Raw genomic sequence first — 22,732 nt, forward strand, 5'->3', positions numbered from 1 at the left:
AAGGGTCGAGAAGGTATAATGGGCATGGGATACTGATGGTATTTGCGTGATTGTGGGATTAAGTTGCAAAATGCCTCAGTGTCACTGACCTTTTGTTGTTTATAAGGTTAATAAATTTTAATAATATCTTCCTAAGAAGTTTATTTCGCCTTGCCAATTATTATGGCCATCAGAATGAGTAAGTCTTCCTCAAAATCTGTATTGTCCTGTAATATTCACCGGTTGATTTGGCAATTTTAAATGTCTTTTATACGTTATTTTGTTATTAGTTAGATATTTATCTATGACTACTCCTTGTGAAGTATCGGAACTAGTTAAGTAATCCTGATAATGAATTTTCCAGTGGTAAAATAGGTTATTTTTATTGTTATTAGTACTCAATACGATGCTATAATTTGGCTCATTATCTTTGACCCTGTTGCCTTTAATTATATTTAGATTTAAAGTCTGTGTTAACTTGAAGTATGAGACTACTTTTCTGAAGCTGGAGGTAAAATTACGGATCTTTGGTTTAATTAAACAGGATACCGAATGCTAAGTGGGTTTGCATCAACGCTGAATCGGCTTATGTCTTCAACCGTTGTTGAACCATCTGTTGCTGTCGGTCACACGTCTGCAAATAGTGAAAATTCAAGTAGAGTATTTCGGACGAACGAAAGCAACCCGGTAAGTGCTTTTTTTGGGACCTTATTCATGCATTCTATTGGAGGCCTATGCCTTTTTACAGTGTGCTAGTATCAGGACCTGTTTCAATTGTAAGATTCTATATGAATTCAGTGTAGTGACTTAGTGTTTTTATAGAATTAAAGAGACATTCCGCGCAGTTAAAACTTACATAATTTGCATGAGCTGCCATTATTAAGCCAATGGCTGCAACATTTTGGTTTTGGATTCACAATTAATAATTGAGTGACAAATAAGGTTTTTTTAGTTCCCTCAATGGCAGGTTTATTTCCAAATAGACTCGTCCTACTTTGTGTTTGCTAGTGCAAGATAAATTACCTTTTGCGTCCCCATGAATTCCAGGGGTATAGTATGAGCTACTAGATGAGGAATGCTAGGCCTTAACACATCGCAATCTTAAAAATGTGTAAAATACCTGCTGTGGGATTAAAGATAGAATAATGCAGAGAGATATAAGCCTCTGAATTTGAAATTCCTCTCAGATGCTCTGGTAATACCTGGATTTTTTGGGTTGGCAGCAGTGGTTTCACTGGGCAACCCAATAGCCTGGTGTTATCTGTGCATTACTGTCGAAGCCTTTGTCTCAAGCTGCATCCGTGTTGAATGCAGCGCTAGAGAACTAATCCAGGACTAAGTTGAGGGGTCAACAAAAGGCAAAATTACTTTTTCTGCCATATAAATGCATGTTTCAATATTTTCAAGAAATTATATTATTAATAGTCGAGTAAGTTCTTAACTAAAACACATATTTGAACAAGTTTTCGTTGTTACCTCGTCAAGTAATTAATTTGAATAGTTAAAAAACAGTTAAGCACCTAAGTTACATAACCTTGTACTTCTAGTTTCACTGTGTTTTTCACAATATAAATGTTTATAACCTTTTCAAAAAATGAAAAAAATCTGAATCCAGCATGCTCAAAAAGTATTTTTCAGATGCTAAAGAATGTAAATATAATAGCAAGTTATTGGTCAAAGAGTTTATTCCTTTCCTCTCAAACGGTATCCGAGTACTTAACAAAGGAATAGGTATAATTTATACAGGATGATTTTTTAATATTCTGTATAAATTAATTAAAAATTGGCAATTTTCCCTAAAATAAAATTTAATACAACCAGTTTCAATGTAACTACATCATCATCACCTGATGATGTAGTTACATTGATACCAGTTGTATTAAATTTTATTTTGTGGAAAATTGCCATTTTTTAATAAATCATGATATTCCTCCATATGACGCCTGAAATGCGTCTTTTTCTTCTGTATAAAAGTTATGTTTGAAAAATTTCATCTCTTTTATCGGAGGAAATGATTCATTTCTTTTGCTTACTAACTCCACAAATTTTAGGTGGGGAAATTTCTTCTTGTTATCCAAGATATTTAGATTTACCTCAATGCATTCCCCAAAGCTGCAACTCACGATATCAAGCAAACACAATAACCCAAAATATGGTTTGATTGAGGGTACATGACAAGCTTTGTAAAATTCACCAAAAATTAATGCAGTACTACTGTTTCATCACATAGGTGACATCTTCAGGTACTAATTATACACCTGACCATACAAGTACCTGAATGTCACCTATTTGATGGAACTGCTAGCACTGCATTAACAAATTTTTGGTGGATTTGACAAAGCTTGCCTTGTTCCTCAAGATGAAAGTTTGCAAGGTTGAGCTCGATACCATTGAGTTGGTTTGATTGGTTAGGATGGAGCTTGCCTAGCATTAAACTCAATGGTGTGTGAAATGAACACATAAAGGGTAGGTGGAGCAGATCCTTTCCTGTTTCGCCCTTGGTTTCCCTCTAAGATGTGATGACTCAGCTTCGGTAAATCTTAGCATGCCAAGAGCGGTTAGCCTGGAATCGAACCCTACACCTCCGCTCAGTAGTTCGGAGCTCCACCTTTGGTAAAATTTTAGAGGGCCAAAGAATTATATATTTTTTGAGAGAGAAGCAGGGAAGGCTGAACTTATCACCTACACCACTGCTGAACTCATCTGGTGGTTCCACTTTTTACTGACACAAAAGTAATTTTATTCGTTGTTTGATTAATGACCTGAAAAATCATTCATCTGGGGCGAAGATTACAACAATTTTGTTTATAGAAGGAAGAATTAACTCTAAAGCCGCTAATAATGGCAGTGTTTGTGGGCGTTAAGTTTTGAAGAATGCCGAATTTAACCAAAATATGAAACAATTTTACTAGGAGGAGGATGTATTAGCATACACATACACCCCCTTCCGCTCGGTTTCGTGATCTGTAGGGGCGCTCGTGGAGTCGCGCTCGGGTGTTACGGGGAATATTACTCCGGCGGTAGGGATCTGAGGTCTGGGTGGGATTTTAAAGGAAAAAAGGACATCTCCTCAGTGAAATTTTCCCGGGTTTTCCTTGGGGTTGCATTAAATCCCATTGAAACTTCCTTTTGTGTATTCAATGGGTGTATTCAAACCAGATCGTTCTTTGGGACATCTTCTCTGAAGAGGCCTGCTCGGTAGGTGAAAAATCTGGTTTTTAGGGTTTTCAAGCACTTGACTTATTTCCGTTTGTCTTAAATGACTATGAGTATACCTCTAGTTTGTGTGCGCTACTAACAATGACCACTCCGGGTCATGAACCTGAATCGGACAGTGTGTGGACCTACGTTGTTCCTTCCTTTCACATTAGATCTCAGAGTAATAGACGGATCCCTGTATCCATGTTAAATCACCGTAAACCCTGATTGCGTGTGTCCGTACTACTCCCCAGGGTCACCTTGGACGGCACACCATGTACGTGGGTGCCTTTTTGTATGCTAATATTTTCAAATAAAAAAAAATATTTTCATTAACTTCCAATTATCCATCGCGCCGTGCCCGCAAAGAGTATGGCATTGGAGATATTTCTTTAGTCTTCCTTTCATTAGCGGCCATAGAAGAGTAGGTTCTTTGATTAAATAAGTTTGTTTTCTCAATCCGTCTATTTTAGCCCAAAGTTGAAGGAAGAATGTCAGTGTTAACTGTTTCCCTAAATATTTGATTTCACAAATCCACATAGATCGAAGTTGCAAATGCTGGATGCACACAAATGTAACAAGTATACCAGACAATATAACCAAGCGAAAAATGATTGGTATTTGTCTTATATCAAAATTAGTATTATTTTTCTTTAGTTTAGTGATACCTGTAATTACCCAGTAGGTGTGTCTGCCTGGAAAAAAGGCTCATTAAAGGATGTCGATGGCAAAGTAGGACCTTACTTGGTTGTATTCGTTAAATTTGTGTTCATCATTTGTTGATTACCTCCTTGTGCAAAAGGAATTTTTATTGTAGAATTTTCCTTCGATGGGTATCGTTTGAAAATGCATGTGTTTTGGTCGCCCTTCCTCGGCAAATAGTTATCTACTTCAGAAGGCGAAGGCGTCGAGATACAAATTTTGTTTAATATTTGTTTTAATGGATTTTATTTTCTCAAATCTTTGCGACTGCGGCCTTGAAAAAACCGTACACAAATTAGTCAAAAGGAAAAATGCTTTAAAAAAGTAAATTGTTTTTCGTTGACCGGCATTTTAGACGGGTGCTGCTGAGCGTTGGAAAGCAACTCTTCTCTTTCCCAACCCTTCTCCACCCCCCCCCTTCTGCCGCCTGATGTGGACGCCAATCTCACGCCTTCCTCTAATCTGCCCTCGCTACACCTTCCTCCATTTTCCAATTTCGGACTTCGGCCGGGTAAATTTTCACTCGCTTCTCGCTAAAATGTAAAAAGAAACAAGTTTAATGGCGCGTGGTTATAAATTTTATGCGGCATTTGCATGCTCTTACTCGAGTCTCTCGTGGCAGTTTAAGATTTAAAGGGCGATAGAGAGGCTGCTTATATGTACGTTGCCATGATAGATTGGTTGTACGTAGACGAAGTAATTGAGATTATCACCCAGGCTACTTATTGATTGTTGATGGACTCCATGGGAAGCCTTGACTTTGCGAATGTCTCGTTTTTGGTCACTGCCCTCGGTACTTATGTGATCTCATAATCAATAGTCAGCGAAGGGGATAAAAGCCGTAACGATTAATCCTGGATCGTATCTTTTTTTTTAGTTTCTTTCGATAAAGTTCATTTTTTTCGCGTCAGGTTATTGGGAACTATATGATAGAACTCGTATCGATCATCTGAGCGGATGTGTTTATGCGTGCTTGTGTTTGATAACTCGTTTACAAATATACACTCTTCCACTTTCATACAGATTTGATAGGAGCCTGGAAAACCGGCTAAGTGAGTCATGCAAGAAGTTTCATGTTAAGGACGGAAAAATCTGTTTTCGGCGTGACTCCGTGGAATCGATTCTCTACGAGGGCAGAATTAAGATTCCCATTTGCGGCCATCGAGTTTTGCTGCGGTTGTAAAAATATGCTACTCATCAAAAGTTCAATTAAAATAAAGGCTTCATATATTCTCTTGGAAGTACGCATTATACTCTATTTAACCAATATAATTAAGAATAATTATTATTAAAACGCACTTTTGCAGGTAGGCAATTTGAGTTGGCACAGGAGTCCCGAGTATTGCAATCAAACCTGCCTTAGAAAAATAACCATAAAAAATCTTAGACACAGTAATCAACCCGAAGGTCGGTTTGGTTGGTGATGATTGAGTTCACCCAGTACTAAGCCCGACGGCGGGTGAAATTCACTCATCAGGGTAGGGGGGCCAGTTCCTTTCGCTGTGCCGCTTATGGTTTACTAGGAAGATCTGGTACCCGGAAAATCATATAGCTTGGGTGGAGCTGCTGGTACCCAGAGAGGCTTGCCCGGGAATCAAACCCGGGCCCTCCGTTCAGTAGTCCGAAGCTCGCTACCCCTGAACTACCGCGACCCACAATAAAAATAACATGACATCTCAAATTTAATCAATATCGTAAAAGGCAATGAATTAAATCAGTCAGAAGAAAATAATACCCTTAAATGAAACATCCAAACACCTATCTCTAAGACAAAAAATCCCCATCTCATTAACCTCAGTTTCCCAATCAACAAGAAAGAAATCATAACTAAGCTGTTGCATACAATTTTACCAAACACATCAATCAAATTATTATATAAATTGTTTACATCTTTTGTTTAAAGTATTTACCCTGTTAGGAAAATGCTGGAATAGTTTTGCCGGTAAACTGTTCCAATCAAAAATTGTTTTGTTAAGAAATGACATTTTTTTATTTGTTCTTTGTGCCCTGACCTTGAATTTGTGATCATTCCTCCCTATAACATTTTGATTTCCCGCCTCTTTCCTAAGTTCTTCCCGAGCTTTCTCTCACTTCAGATTGCGGAACATTCCACAAAGTCTGCTTATTTTTCTTCTACATTGTAAAGGTTCCCGATCCACCGTTTTTAATGGCCGCTTCACAGCTCTAGGAGTCGCCGCGTTAATATTAGTGTATTTAATTTTTAACATTGGATGCTATGAGGGAAACCCTATAGTTAGAAATGTCCAGTAACACGGCCCTGAGTTTCGTCTCGGTTGCACATAGATATTGGCTCTACTTCGATCATGCTCTATAGAGATTCATCCAGTTAACACTTGCCATCCATCCTGGAATGATGGATGCATAGTATTTCAATTGATTACCGACTTTTTTTTAAATTCCCAAGTTGCATATCGATGGATATTGAAAATCTAATGAATGCTGTCGCGATATCCATTCATTTATAATGTACTCGCTTATGGCCACGGTAATAGCGACAATGCTTTGGCAAGAGAAACTTTTAGCCGTGCGCAGAAGAAGCAACGACGTTGTGAATCACACCTTCAAGGGCGGAGGCAGTTGCTGTCCCCGTGGCTTTTGTGATTACTCACGGTAAGCCTTCACCCAGAAAAACACGCGGGTTGTGTGTTTGCTGGATTTTCCGGGGACATAAACCGGATTTTATTCCCGGACCGAGCATTTGCGTGCTAGCGGACAGCTTACACGGGCTGATTGAAATTTCGAAATATCGTGAATCGTGCTAAAATACAGATATTTCTCTCCGAATAGTTCTTTTTTGCCTCGCAGCTGATTTCTATTCAATACATAATCAGTAAGAGAATGCCGCTCAATAAAGGAAACCACAACCTCAATTTGTTTTTTCCAATAAAAAAATATAGACATATGGAGTTTTTGTTAAAGTATTATTTTATTTAATGTATAAGTTAATATTTAGGTATTGCGGTTAGATTTATTTGAAGCTTGGGGTCGGAAATTCCCTTTCACCGCCCCGTGCAGTTTTGGCCAACAGTGATTACAGTAAGGTATTGGGACCTTCCTCTAGAAGCGCAGTAGTTATGAAATTCCAACGGTTTTTTTATCATGAGGGCATCATTCGTAAACGTGAATGAAAATACTGTATTTACACTGCTGCACAGTTGGTAAGTTAGTTTAGGTCCATATTGCGAGTTTGAAAATTTTGTCCAAAGAAATTCTAACTCAAGCGCGCAATGGAATCGCCGATTCAGGCTGACTCACTTTCAAAGAACATTTTCTCAATGTGAAAAACACTATCGTAATCTTTTGTTTACCTGCTTGGGTACTTCGAAAGGTGAGTAACGCTGTACTTGGACCAGGAATTTCAGGATCTTGTTGTCTCTTTGGTTGTTTTTATTTGCCGGATAGAATTTCAGCCTTCAATTCGTAACGTTACTCATCACGATTTCAAAAGACGTTGCTCTCTTCTATGGTTTCCGTTGGGATTATCGTATTGGGCTCGTTTTTGCACTGTCAGTGCCGACTGTGGCACAGTTATTCCTTCATTTCACCCGAAGGAACGCAGTAGATAGGATTTTATCATTAGGAAATTGTTTAGTATGTTGACTCCTATATTTGCCGTTAGAATGTAAAAATATTTTTCATTTGTCGAGTCCATAAAAGCAACCTTAATTTTACTAAAAAACTAAATTATATACATTAATATGTTATACGATTTGGTTTGCCCTGTGATTATATTATTATTATTATTATTAGAAGTACACATGTGCTGATAGACATTGTCAGGTGGCACACAAGTCCCAAATAATTGCAAAAGATAATACATAAAACTAGACTTCAAAACACAAATCTCTTTAACAAAAAAAGTGAATCCCCATCCCATTTACAACCATTTATCAGCAAGAAAAAAAAAGATAAATTAAAAAAAAAATTAAGCTATTACATATAATACCATACACCACACATCAATCAAATTATTACATATATGCCTTACATCTATTCTTAAAAGTATACACTCTGTTAGGAAAGGGCTCGAATATTTTTGCAGGTAAAGTGTTCCACTCAACAATTGTTCTATTTAGAAAAGAAAATTTTTTTTTATTTGTTCTCTGTGCCCGGCATTTTATCTTAAATTTGTGATCATTTCTGCCTATAAAATTTGGGTTCCCCGCCTCTTTCCTAAGATCTGCCCAAGCTTTCTCCCCCTTCAAAATTCGGAACATTCCACAAAGTTTGCTTACTTTTCTTCTAGATTCTAGAGGTTCCCAGCCCAGCGTTTCTAGCATGTCAGACACACTCTCCATCCTCCCATGCTTCCCCAGTACATATCGGGCAGCCTTTCTTTGCACCTTTTCCAGTTTTTTAATATGACCTTCTTCATGAGGGTCCCATACAAGAGAAGCGTACTCTAAAATTGGCCTTACTAGGGTCTGATAAGCCTTCTCCTTGGTTGCTCTAACGCTCCCTTTGAGGTTTCTCATTACCCAATGAAGAGTTTTGAAAGCTTTCTTATAGATGCACTCCACATTTAGCCCCCACCCTAAGTCCTTAGTTAAATATACACCTAAGTATTTGACAGTATCACTTCTAGGAATGACATTTTCTGAAAATTTATATTCCCTATTGTTTCCATTTACCTTATTGCTAAAAGTGATTGATTTGCGTTTGTTAACATTAATATCCATCCCATTTTTTGTCACCCAATCTGCCATTTTATTAATGTCCCTTTGAAGTTTGTCACGGTCTCTGTCATTTTCGACTTTCCTGTAGATAATACAGTCGTCTGCAAAAAGTCTTATCTGAGAATTAATATTTATTGGGAGATCATTTATATATATTAAAAACAAGAGCGGGCCAAGTACGCTTCCTTGTGGGACTCCCGATGTTACCCTTGCTTTTTCAGAATACACTTCTCCTAATTTGACCCTTTGTGTTCGACCTTCCATGAAATTTCTGACCCAAGAGATTACTCTTCCATCTGTGTGTAGTGGCAATTGGCCCATCTTAAGCATTAAGAGATCGTGGTCAACTTTGTCAAAGGCTTTTGACAGGTCGACTATTATAGCATCCACCTCTATTCCCGCATCCATAGAGTCGAACATTTCTTGGCAGAACCCTAATAGCTGAGTTTCGCAAGAGTGCCCTTTTCTAAAACCGTATTGGCGACTATACAACCAATTCTCACTCTCCCACAAGTCCCAGAGATAATCAGCCATTATCTTTTCTAATAGCTTGCATACAACTGATGTCAAGCTGACCGGTCTATAATTATCAACTAGTGCCTTATCTCCTCCTTTGAAAATTGGCGTAACATATGCCTCCTTCCAATCATTTGGCAGGGCATTATTGTTTAAGGTAACATTGAATAAATGATTTATATAATTTGAAACTACACTACCGCCCAATTTAAGCAAGTCAATTGAGATACCATCTGGCCCTTTTGATTTATTTGTCCTCATTTTCATAATTTTTTTATAAATTTCTGCGCTCGTCGTTTTAATACTTTTGGTATTTAATATTTTTTCGCCTCCTTGTTGACTCAGAGTTGAATCTACAGGATCCTTTTTATTTACCATAACTTTAAATACACTTGCATACCAATTGTTAAACGTATTAGCCTTTTCCTTATCATCAACGATTAGTGTCCCATCCTCTTTTTTTAAAGCTGTTATGTTTTCCCTGTTGTCTTTCCTCCTCCAGAGGTACTTGTAAAATTTATTTCCATTATCTATCCCGATTATTTTCTGTAGAAAACTATCTTTGGCTATTTTCTTTTCTCTATTTAATTCACGAACTAATTTTTTGTAAATTATGAGCCATTCCGAGCTCTCGTTCCGTTTTTTGTGAATCACTCTCAGTTTTTTCTTCAAGGATCTAATTTTGCGGTTGTAGAACTCTGGATCAGTATTTTCTTTAAGAATTTTTTTCGGGACAAATTTATTTAATCCCTCCTCCATTATCCCCTTAAATGTTTTCCAGATTTCTTCTACATTCTGCCCGCCACTTACCCATTGCGAATACTTTTCCCTTAAAAAGGTCTGGAACCCTTCCCTATCACCCCGTTTATATTGCCAAACTATCTTTTTGTTTACTAGCCCCTTATACTGAGCCCTCTCCCAGTTTAGATACATACGCACAGCTGAATGGTCACTTATTCCCTTATTCCCTTATCATAATTAACAGTATAAAAACCATTTTGTGAATAGCTTTTTCTAAGTGCCTGTCTTCCTGGTCGCTTTATTCACCCCACAGGTCCTTAGGTAGTCCAGCTTACAAAGAGCAAACTCAAACTTTAAATGTGGTGGTAATACGAGCAAGATGGAAAGTGCTGGTTACAGATTTAGTTTGGAATAATTGGGAGAGGAAAAGATTCAACAGTTGTTTGAATTTGGTAAAAACGTTTCGAAAGATTCGGTATACGTCTTAAGTTCATTGAGTTAATCGAAGGCCGACTTCAATAGATGCAAATTATATGACGAAATAAAATCATATAGATAGATGCTTCAGTTAATTTTGATACGTTTGAGTACCGTTCCCTCGACGGTACGTGCTAGTTATAACGTGAAGCCAGATAAATGTTTGTAATCCAGGCTTTTTAAACCCCTTTCCCATCCAATAACCTTTTCCCGGGTATTTGAGTCCTCTGCCATATCCCTTTGGCTGTGTCATTGATGGGTATACTTGTAGATGAACACAATGCTGCGTCGAGGTCGAAGGCCCTCTTTTCGAAGACCAAATGCAGTTAGTAGAATTGATCGTATAACTGTTCTACGTTTTCGATCTCTTTCCACGGTAGGAAGTATTTTTAGCACTTGGTTCGAAGTTTGTCCGAGAAATTGCTGTCAAAACAATGCCGCAGTAACACGACGGACGTCAGGGGAGAGGAAAGGGATTGGGGCATCACGTGTCCGTGCGCTTGAAAACGGCGAAGGTTGTCGCTTTATAACATTAACTTTAGAGGTAAGCACATTTGGCAGGAGTAACGTGACTGGGTGGTGAAGAAGCCTACTCCCACCTTAGGCTTTATCGTTCTCTTTCTCGAAAACCGTGTGGAAATAAAGAACACCATGGATGCATAGGGGGTGCATTCGAGGGCAAAAGTTCCAGTAAGTGAATTTCTGACCCTTTAGCTATTGAGATCATTTTTTACGAGAGCGGCGATTTCTGGCCATGCGTTTGGGAATGGATTACAAATAATTCATTCTTATGGAGAAAATATTTGGTTGAATGTGCTCCGACGTGTAATTCAGTGCTTGGCATAATCAAAACTTAGTATATTAATGGTTAGAGTAGGCGGAAACTCTTGCGCTATCGTTTTTGTGTTCAGGGAAGAGTTGCAAACACTATCCCGCGAGGTAGGAGTACTCCGCAAAGTGCTTCTTCGATCGCTTTTCGCCAATCTAAAACGCCTGACTTCTTGAGTGAAGGGCCGGTCGAGCCGTCACGCACGCAATTCGGTTCTCTGCCAAGTACCTCTGGATATGTGTAATTGGGTGATCATTTTATCGATTATTTTTGAGGTGTTTTAACAGGTGGCCGTATAGCATGGTGATCTCCATAGTGATACAATGTGCGGAATTTAAATTCAAGTTTATATTTTCGTATTCTGTTTCAATATCGAGTTTAATTCTTCATATAGATTTCTCGCATCCATTGCGTGATTATGAATTAGTAATTATAATTAGTTGGCGTATCCGGATAAAAGTGGAAATGGATTTAACATATTTAGGATGTGGTCATAAAAATTTCATTTGTTTGAAGTAAAATTAGCCAAGAACTATTTTCTCTATAAAATTGCAATTCACAAGGATCACCATTTTAACAAGAATGAAAATATTAACAAGTTCACTGGTTCAGAATATTGCTCAAGAGTTAGTTTTAGGGATAATGTTGTTTCTCAGTAAGTATTCATTTGTGTTGAAGCGCTTATTGAGAGGTTTGATTAGGATGACCCTTTGTAAAATGTTACTACCGATTTGATTATTGCCTTTTATTGGTAATTCTGAGAACCACTTTAGCTGCGTGCAAAATCAAACTTATTGTTCCATAGTCTTCATGTATGGCTGCCTTTCCCTTTTTCGGAATAGGAACAAACATTGACCCGACGAAGTCTTCGGCCAAATCCCTCCCTCATAAATAAATCGAATTAGGTAGTAAAAACTCTTCCTTCTACAAATTGAGTAGCTTCAGGCGTGATGTGGTGGAAGTCGAACATAATGAATCGTAAACCGGTCGTAAAATAAAAAAAAATTTATCGAGTGGAAAAGTGCTTCAATCAGTTATTCATCTTCCTTCTACCTTTTCCCAAATCTTTTTGTAGTTCCGTGGGAATGTTGTCTACCATCACGGCCTTATTTTCTTTCAATTTCCTTAGTGCCCTTTATATCTCGCCATCGAGCAAGCCTGGACCTAAGCTATCCTCATCTACGTCATATTCTCTATATTTAATATTGCTGGTTTGATGTCTTTACCATACAGTTCTTCTTTATGTTACTTCCATCCTCTTGGATATTTCCTGGTTCAACTTGTATTTTACCTGTATTATCTATAATTTTAACTCAGATTTTTCCTTCTTACTTCTCGATAGTGTTTTAACTTTCTTGTATAGCGCACCAATTTTACTCTTTCTCTGTAAACTTTCCATATCCTCGCTCTGCGTCTTCCACCTTTTGCTCTAACTGTTACCCATCTCAAATTACTGTTTAACTCTTTGTACTTCCTTCTACCTAACTTTGTATTTACATTCTTTCATTTCCTTCTCTCATTTTTATTTCTAATCATCTCATCCGTAATCCAAGGTTACCGTTTCCTTTTCCCATTAACAGTTTCTAAAGTTTCCTTTGCGGCTTTCAATATCCCTTTTAATATATATTCTCATTTTTCCTTGACATCACCCAGCTCTCTTTCCTTACTCCTGGTTTTTTCTACAGCCAGCTGATAGTAATTCTTTTTCGATCCTATTAGTGCTTCCATTTCCTAGACCGTCTTCCCTGTTTTATGTTATGGAACTGGACTGGACTGGAACTCTTATGTTATGGAACTGGACTGGAACTCTTCAGAATTGAAAAATTGTGATCCGTGTCCGCATCCGCTCCCGGGATCTGCGAATTGATCAATCTGATCCTAAATATGTGCCAAACATAATATAATCTAACTGATACCTTTCTGAGTCACGTGGCATTTTCCGTATGGACTTCCGCCGTTGGTGGTGTCGGTGATGATTAACCAGTGTCTTCTCCTGTGGATTGCAGTCTCGTCACATTCGAGGGTAACTCAAGGTGAAGCATTAGTCCCATGTTCTTAAAGAAATTAAGTGATAATCTTTCGAATGCTGCTTCATATCCAGAGGCTAGTATCACATAACCAAACAACAGTATTAAGTCATGCACTTCTAAGAAACTGTTGTGTTCCCGTTTTACCATCTTTCGAATTTTACCTTTGCCGTCTCTCCTGAATCAGTGTATTATCTTTTCTTCCACTAAAGAACAATGACGCGACCCTCGTGTATCTGTCATCTCGTTTCAGATCTACTTATATCCGTAGCTTCAGGTTTTCATAATTTATCTTCAGTTTGTTTGGATATCATCCCTTATGCATTTTTTTCTACGAAATTATCCGAAATGCCGCGATTAGGGATACTTTTATCTCATAATCTACCGAACGAACAAGCAGCTGTTGATAAGTAAAGCAAAAGCTACGGTAAAATTGGTTATGTAATTGCACTTGGAAACCTTGATTTCAAAGTCTAATTCAATCATAAGACCAGTCTTTATTCGTTGATCGGTCTGTGAAATGAGATGGCGACTTGTCGCGTGCCGAAACGAAGGGAGGCGGACTCCGCGATTTAAGCGGGTGGCCCATGTGCCTGGCGCCGAGCCGTATTTTTTTTCAGGGGCCGGAAGTAATTGTCTAAACTAGCAATCGTTTTTACTGTGATGATTCGCATCGTAAATTGCACGTAATTGCCTTTAGGCGTGGGCGAATCGAGGAAAAAATTGTTTTTCGCCCCACCTTATTAATGGCTCCTGTTTTGTGTCCAATGGATTTTTCCATCCACAGCCGTTCTGGCGGCTAAACTTAACCTTGTGACTGCCGAGAAATATAATATCATTGATTTCAAAGGTATCTTAGGATTTTAATTGGCAGAGAGGAAGGTGAAAATGGTCGGATTTTGCTCGAGTCATGTTTATTTCCACCCTTAAAGGTTGGTTCTGGTCACACTGAATTACTTCTGATCCCGGCAGGAACTATCCTTCTAGTTATTAATTTGCTGAATGTGTAAATACTCGAGAAACAGTGCATCTTCGGAGGCTTCCTCGGTATCTCTTCCCGCCTAATACTGAATATCTCGCAGCTGTACACCTAGAAGAAATTATTGAAAACATTTGCTACTAGCACGCTCTCTGTTTCTATGTTGCCACTGCGATCCTTGAGAGATTCAAACGTTAATGCCGACCCCGTTATGTCTGAACATACGTCCAAGAAGGCATTCGGGCTTCCTTCAGGTATTCGCCCTGGACTTTTCAAGCCTCATGGAGTGGATGTCATGGTTTTTCTTATTATCTTGTTGTCCCAAATGTTTTATAAATAACTTATCAATTAGCCGGATGCTTATTTGCTTACACTCGCACTTAAGATTTGATATCGTCTCGCGGCTCATATAGCGTCATGCGAACGCGGACTGGTTAACTTCGTGTTTTTGTTTTCCCGGAACCTGCTTGTCGATTTATCGTCTTCAAGGAATTACTTCCACCATTTAGCTCGTTGTCTTTCTTACGAGTTTTGAATGTGAACACGTGCCGTTTTTTCCCGATACCCCAGTTTCCGTCAAGTTTGCTTGATCAAATAAATGGCACGTTTTCCTGTCGGCATTTTGCTCAACCGCAGTTAATATTTTGCCGTTTCGTTTAGTCATCATTTGTGTGCCGATTTCACGTTGATGCCTCCTAAAACTACCCAACACAATGTAACGATCCATTAAAATGTCGTTCGATCTGGTCGATCGAGAACCTTCGGCCAGCGGGGTTTTTTACCTCCTAATTCGTCTTTGGTATTGGGTCGTTGCACCCTTGAATATCCGTGAAAATTACAAAATTCGTCGTTTGACGGAGTGGGGCCCCCTTATTCGCGCACTCTTGGTATTACTTTTGAATTCATACCTGACCGGGAAGGAATGTGCCCAGGGCGGAATTTCTAACTTCACCTATTGTTTGACGGTAACTTATCAGTGTTTTTATCCTTCAGCTCCAGCTGTGAGCGCGGTCTGAGAATGATATCTTCTCATTTACTTTGTAAAGTTTTCCGCTGATACCGTTGGAAGAAAACGAAAAAATATGGGAGTAACTGGAAAGTAGTAGAAGTGTATTTTGCGATCATTTCTTCCCTTGGTTTTTTGTTGCCCCCACGGCTTCGTGTTCATCTTAATTAAATATCACAATTTATTCTGGTAATAGTAGTATTTAGGGGAGGGACAGCTTGGGTCATTTGTGCCATTAGGGATGGACAGGAAAGGATGAAGGGTGGAGAGAAACCCTGAGCAGGCTAATGCGTCGGCGGCAACTTAACGAAAGGCGCCAAGGGGTCCGCAGCTTTACGTCCCATCCGACGGACAAGGACGGACGGTACTCTCTCAAAGTGCTCTCCACAAGTAACTCAAGTAGGGATCGAGATGCCACCGAAAAATATTCGACGCCGCCGGGGTTCGAACCCGGGCCCTTTCGGTGGGAAGCTAGTGCGGTGGCCAACAAGACATAATAGCAGTCTCGTATATTCCAAAGAAACTGCGGGAGATGCCGCAAACTTTTAACGGAGTCATCCGCTAATGTGCATTTCAATGCAACAATTTCAGAGTTTAAAAATCATTCGAATGATTTTTAAACTCAGAAACTGTTGCATTGTCTCATATATTCTTGGGAAACCGCAGACGGCTCTGGGAAAGGAAATTACCCTCCTGACCAGATGCGTGAACTTCACTCTTCGTAGGGGTTAGTACGAGAACCTAGCTTCAAATATCAAACCAACCTTTGGGTTGATCATTGCGACCGTTATATCACGAGGAAAGTATGTATACTGTCTCTTGGGCAATGACAATGCTTCGCAAAATAGCTGTTAAATGCCGTTATGAATTACTGCGTCGTATCACCTGTATGCTTGCAGTAGAAAACTCAGTGATGTTTAAATGACAGCCTTGAGAATGCAGTTCATACGTTTGGTGCGCTACTCCGAGCGTGCTAGCTCTTGTCTTAAGCTTCGCGAGGTGTCCGCGTTTGACTCCATCTAAAAACCCTCGACTCCGTTTCAATTGTGTGACTAGTTGCACCGTTAGGGCAACCAAGATACGCCAACTGGTTGTCGGCTACATGTCCTGTTGACCTAAGTGTCGCTTGTATTTATTCCTTCTGCTTAGGTTTAACTTAATCGTACACATTGTTTGCTTTCAACGGTTGTGATTCCGAGTTTATTTATATTTTTACAATCGATATTCAAATTCTCCTTTTGGCAGGCTAGTCTGAATTCCCTTGCTTTCTCTCACTCCCATAGTAGGAATCATTGCCTGTCATTATATGTGGTCTACTGATTAGAGGTACGTATTAAACGGCCCTAAATATTATTCTATCATTTCGTGGAATTCCATTGGACTATCTTGTACAAAATACTATTTCCCATTAGTTACACGAAGAATCGAATGCGTGAACATAAATATTTTTTCGTTTCACTTTCTCTCTCGATTAATATCCGCGACTAGCTGCTCCTCGGATTTATGCTCTCAATCCCCTCATCAGGGACACTTGGTATTCCGCTATTTTGCACTGAGAAAACATTGACATCAATTCAATGTCCGTATCGGTTAGGTAAAGCTGAGGTTGGGGTCGGCAGATTGCAAAGCAGCAACGCCTCGAGTGCCTGAAGGGGTGGATTCCCAGGAGGTCAACAAGAGTGATTCAGTGGAAAACGTCGCAGTAAATTTCGTTCGGATTGCATCTTAAGGAGGCTTTGATACTTTTGTCCAACCTATATATTGGTAGCGGTGTGTGTATATATGCTTTTATGGTCGGGGGATTGGGATGGCACGGTGGCTAACGTACTGGCTTCCCACTGAGAGGGTCCGGACTCTAATCCCGGAGACGTCAGATATTTTTCAGTTGTATCCCTACTCGAGGTGATTTGTGGGGAGCTCTTTGAGTGAGTACTCAGTCTGCCGGATGGGACGTTAAAACTACTTGGCACCTTTCGATTCGAGTTAATGCTAATGTCGACGGCGGGTTTTTCTCCACCCTTCCTCCTTTCCCATCCATCCCTAATGGGGCAAATGACCTTAACTGTTGGTCGCTTCCCCTAAAAAACTATTGCAACCGCTACTTTTCCGGTACATTTATCCGCATGAATATGTTTTCGCCGATTGGCGGGTGTCCGAGTTTGAATGAGCGTGTGTGTGTGTAAATACATAAATGCGATTGTGCGTGCGCGTCTGGATGTATGCACGTACATATTTCCTCACGACTTACATGTGTGATGTTTGCTCGTTTTGTGGGTGTCGACTTTCTATGACGTTTTTACCCGGAGTTGATAGCGTTGATCCAGGGCGAGGCGGAGATGGCGTTGGGTGATGTTAGATCGTCTCACATGACAGAATGTACAACGTATAAAATTATATTCTGGTATTAAGTTTCTCTCCTTTCTGTTTTCACCTATTTTCTCCTTGACTCCCATTTTAATTTATATGCCGTCAGGCTTTGATACATACAAGAATGTATTTGAATGACGTAAGAGAAAAAACCAAAAGTTCAGTGGAGCACTTAAAAACGGTGATTAAAGTGGTGGAAAGATTTCTAAGCTTTTCTATATAGATTTACGTGTACGGCAGTATGAAAAATACAACGTACATATATTCCTCGGAATCCGATAGGGTGGACAAGTGGTCTATCTCGTTTTTCACCGAAAGAATTATTAACCGTAATCTTCGATCATTCCTGTTTTTATATGTCTTTCCGACACTTGCCTTTATCACATAAAAAACCCTCATTATCTAAGTTTCAGGCTCTCGTGCCAATGTACTATTTGCGAATCTTGTTAACTTTTCAACACGCATTTCGAGCTTTTATCCTTGGCTACTTATCGTCGTTAAGTAGCGTTTTTCAAGTGGTATGAGTGTTGGATCTGTTCTCAGGCTTACATATCTTCAACAATAAGCGGTGGCGACTTACTTGTATCTTGGAACAATGCCTTCTTATTGCCACCTTCTCTCTAATGGGCTTGAGGCTAATTGAATTGAGTTCTACTGGATTTGAGAACAAGGGCGCATATTTGCGAAACGTAGGTGATTATTCCTTTGGATTTATAATATTAATCGTGATATTGAAAATATCTACATGTGGTGTAACGCTATAGCCGTTTGTTATGCAAGCGATTTGATTTTTACAAATCCTAGAATAGTTTTCTTGATGTAACTGTCGTTACGAAGGGAATTTATAATCGAATTTTTCGTACTGTTCTGCCGAATTTTTGACCTCATGTAGGTATGCGTTTGTCAATAAAATCATTTGTATTTGATAATGATTTGGCCTCGGCCGCAAGGCTTGAGCTTTGAGGTCATGTGTCATCGTTTCTAGGAGTCTACGTCTGGTTACTGTGGACGCCCACGAAAATCTGCAAATTCTTATTTGACGGCAAAATTTAAAGAAGAGCATATTTTATTTCATATTGTCAAGGCTTCGTCAGTGCAAATGAGGGTTATAAATACTTTCGAATACCTCTGATGTAGTATTTGAGTAGGTGCTTAAAAGAGGCATAGTGGACACCTTTCGAAGTCTCCGTGTTTGATTTTCATGGTAGTCATGGGAATTCTCTTAATTGGTTTACATACATTGTTTGTTTTTTCGGATTCCTTATAAAATCCTAACCAGGTCCATTATTTTTTTTCATTATTAAAGATTTATCCTGCTGTTTAAATCCAATCGAGTAATCGAGACTACCTCTCCTACTACATCTCCATTATTTTGCGTGTTTATTGTAGTACAAGCGAATAAGTGCTATTTGCATTTGTTAAAAATTCTGTGGTAGAACTGAATTATAAAATGGTGAAAAGTTGCGAGTCGCTTATAACGACCGCTGTGGAACAACATATAGAATGTTCTATTTGTTATAGTGTAGCAATTTCAGATTTCAAAGTTATCTTGTTTTCCCCATGCATTCCTCAAATTCAAAATTTAAATTTATTTATAAAATTTAGATTCAAAATAATTTTTCTTATATTCATGGCCTTTATTCTGGTGTGTATTCACCCCCTGCCACACACCCTGGCGGTCTCTTGCAGGTTATATAAATGAATAAGAAAAAATCGAACTTTAATCGAATCGAAGGGATTATCACGTGCAGTCTTCTTATAATATTCATGGCGCGCGGTCGGTGCGAGAGTTTGATTTTGTTTGGCGTGGGTGAATATAGTACGAACTCTCTCAGTCCGCACAGCCTTTATCGAGTGCATTTCACCAAAACAAGTAATTGCTGCTTTGTTGCCGTTTCCCGATTTCTGGCACTTCCTACCCTCATAAGTGAGATACAAGTAATTGTAATTCAGTGAAGTCGTCGTTTGTGTCGTGACTTGCGTGAAACACACGCCTTGAAACTTATTCCTCATCCTTAAGCAGTCGAATGCATTCACAAAATTAAGTTTACTGATATATTATTGAGATAATGTATGAAGTCAACGTTAAACGGAGTCAATGTTCACGGAATGGAAGATAGTTAATTCCTAAGGTAATGCAAATTTTACTGCATTGATGAAATATCCCGAAAAAGAACTTGTGGTTAAGATAGTTTTGCTCATACCTATTATTAGAAAATTTTGAAGTGATGGTCAACAGTATCAATTAGGAAATTCAAAGAAACTGCGGGGGATGCTGATAGATGAGATTTGTGAAAACTTTGATATGGAGATTGGGTTGCTTGTTTCCGAACTTGGACCTTGGTGTAAGAGATAAAGCGTAAATTGAGGACTTTGGAAACGAAGATGCAGACAAAAATGGGGAAAATATAGCGGACGGATTGGAAAACAAATGAAGCGCGAGGCATGGTAGACGTAGAGTGAAGATTGTTGGAAGAATTTCGGCGAGAGCAGGGAAAGTTGTCGCCGATGATGTTGAGATACTGTGGGATGTTAAAGGAAAAAATGTTGAGTAAGTAAGCTAGAGGGAGGGAAATATAAAGCATTTTGGATTACACAAAGATGGGTAAAAATGCAGGCTCTCAACTGTTGTTTAGCGTTGCTTTGGGCGTATGAGTTAATCCTTAAGAGACCGCAAAACTGTGCAATAGTTATTCTAGGTCCATCAAAACTAAAACCTATCTTGCGTGTTGATGGTAGTCGTAGTGTAATTTTTGGCTTCTTAGCGGATGACCTGTTTGGAGAGATTTTATACACGACAATCTCATCACTCAAATTTTCGTAAATGTATATGCAGTACGACAGCACAGTTCTATGTACGTGAATACCTTCGGGATCCGATCTATCATGCAAAACAAAATGAAACGGAATAGTAATTCTTTATATTGTCTATGAAATGAAATAATTGACTTTGCAGTTTTCATTTTAAAAAAAACACGACCCAAGTTTCGACGCTGAACGTCATCATCAGGTCGAACGTCAACTTCGAAACCTGGGTCGTGTTTAAAAAAAATAAAGTGTGTGGAATTACTAAGTCAATTATTTCATTTCATTTCAATATGCAAATTCCATAAAGTTACGCCTGAGACAACAAACTTTATATATGTCGTTATTTATTCCATATTGTTGTCGACTCGCAAATTTCGTCGTTAAGGAAGATGTGAAGATGCTTTCCTTTGACGAGTGAATTGCTGATGCATTCAAGAGCGTAGTGAAAACGTCGCAACGCTTTCCGTTTCATATCAGATGATATTATAATCCGGGAACACACAAATATAGCTAAAAAACTCTCATATAGCATTGTTATATAACAATTTTTTTGACGTCATGCTGTTTGGTTCTTTATCGTTATATAACTTGTTTCGGGATGATATCAGTTTTTGAGACAAGACGCTTCAAAAATTTCAAAACGACGATTTGCTACTGCATAACGCTGCTTCCACGGTCTGGTCACTTCAAGGGACAACCTGTTTTGAAATGGGTATCCTCGTGTGAAGAGAACGCAAAAAGTTATTCTTCGATTTTTTATGAGTTCCTTCATATTGCCGCTAGCTACTCTCGTCATATTGCAAAACGTGCAATCTAAAGTAGAATTTGTTTTGTAATATTGTTTTTTTCTGTAAAAAGTAGGTGTTCTTCCAATCTACACAACTTTTTCTATGCAGTGTGGACCTGGCCTCAGCTGTTCAGACATACGTAACATGAGTACCTAGTCGCATCAGGTATAGATAACACCCTCTAGTTGCAAATAGTTCGGTTGGACTGCCTGGAGCTAATTAGACATCGAGATTATGTGCAGAGAAATATTTCGAATGGCTACAGGTAATTTGCCTTCGTCATCTCGTGAGCTCCCTTTTTTGTCTGGCGATGAGTACTATTGTTTTTCTGTGTGGGATTCTATTTTCTTGGATATACTACCTTGATCAAAAAGTTCCCGGAATAACCACCGTGTGGCGCTCCCATCGTTCCGATTTGAGTTCTGTTTTTTTGTTAAATTGGTACATCTGTTGTTGATATTCCCTTTAAATCTTAGTGTCATAACTTGACATTTGCAAAAGTTACGTAGCCAAGAGTACATCTATCTCTGTGTGTGTTGGCGATTTTTTACAATTTCAGAAATGGATTTAAATTTGCAACAACGAACTTGTATTAAATTTTGCGTAAAAAACGGATTTAGTGGCGCACGGACGTTGGAAATGTTGGAAAAGTGTTTCGGCAACGATTCTCTAAAAAAAACGGTCGTTTACCAGTGGCACGAGCGGTTCAGAAGTGGTCGTGAGTCAATCGAAGATGATGAACGCAGTGGCAGACCATCGACATCGAAAGTCGGTGAAAAAATTGATAAAGTAAAAGAAATGTTGGTCAATAACCGCAAATTAACCATCAGAGAAATAGCGGAGGACTTGAACATTGCCTATGGATCCGCCCAAGACATTGTGGTTAATGATTTGGGTTTCCGTCGTGTAGCAGCAAAGTTGGTGCCAAAAGACCTCAATTTCATGCAAAAAAGAGACCGTGTTGACGTCGCAAAAGACATGATTTGCGAGGCTGAATCCGATCCCACATTCATCAAAAGGATCATTACTGGAGACGAGACGTGGGTTTATGAGTACGACACGCAATCCAGACATCAGGCAAGTGAATGGCGTTCACCAAATGAGCCGAGACCAAAAAAACCACGTCGTTTTCAGTCAAAAAAGAAGGCAATGCTGACGGTTTTCATGGATTACAACGGTGTAGTGCATCATGAATTTTTGCCAGAAGGCCAGACAGTAAACAAAGAGTATTATTTGGGCGTTATGAGACGTTTGCGTGAAGCAATTCGCCGAAAGAGACCAGAAATGTGGGCGGAAAACTCGTGGATTTTGCACCAATGATAACGCACCGTCGCACAGTGCTATCATTATTCGTAATTTTTTGACGAAAAATGCAACAAATACCATCCAACAGCCACCGAATTCACCTGATTTGGCTCCCTGTGACTTCTTTCTGTTCAATCGAGTTAAAAAACCATTACGGGGAACGCGTTTTAGCAGCCGAGAGGAAGTAATGGAAAAATCGCAGGAAGCACTGATGGACATACCGAAAACCGAATATAAAAAATGTTTCGAGGATTGGATCAAGCGCTGGCATAAGTGTGTTGCAGTCGATGGGGATTACTTTGAAGGGGACAAT

At 39.1% G+C, this 22,732-nt stretch overlaps 1 protein-coding gene across 1 annotated transcript in view; it reads left to right on the top strand.

Moving 5' to 3' along the window:
• Positions 1-8: 8 nt before the first annotated feature.
• Positions 9-22,732, top strand: part of mRpS29 (mitochondrial ribosomal protein S29) — a 42,651-nt gene continuing 19,927 nt past the window's right edge. The window contains exons 1-2 of the mRNA XM_071591127.1: positions 9-178; positions 524-666. Coding sequence (XP_071447228.1) covers positions 163-178; positions 524-666 — 159 coding nt within the window. The 5' untranslated portion in view covers positions 9-162. The remainder of the gene's footprint in view (positions 179-523; positions 667-22,732) is intronic.

This window comes from Hetaerina americana, unplaced genomic scaffold (assembly GCF_022747635.1).
Source record: "Hetaerina americana unplaced genomic scaffold, ioHetAmer1.1.p SCAF_42, whole genome shotgun sequence".
NCBI classification, from domain to species: Eukaryota; Metazoa; Arthropoda; class Insecta; order Odonata; family Calopterygidae; genus Hetaerina; species Hetaerina americana.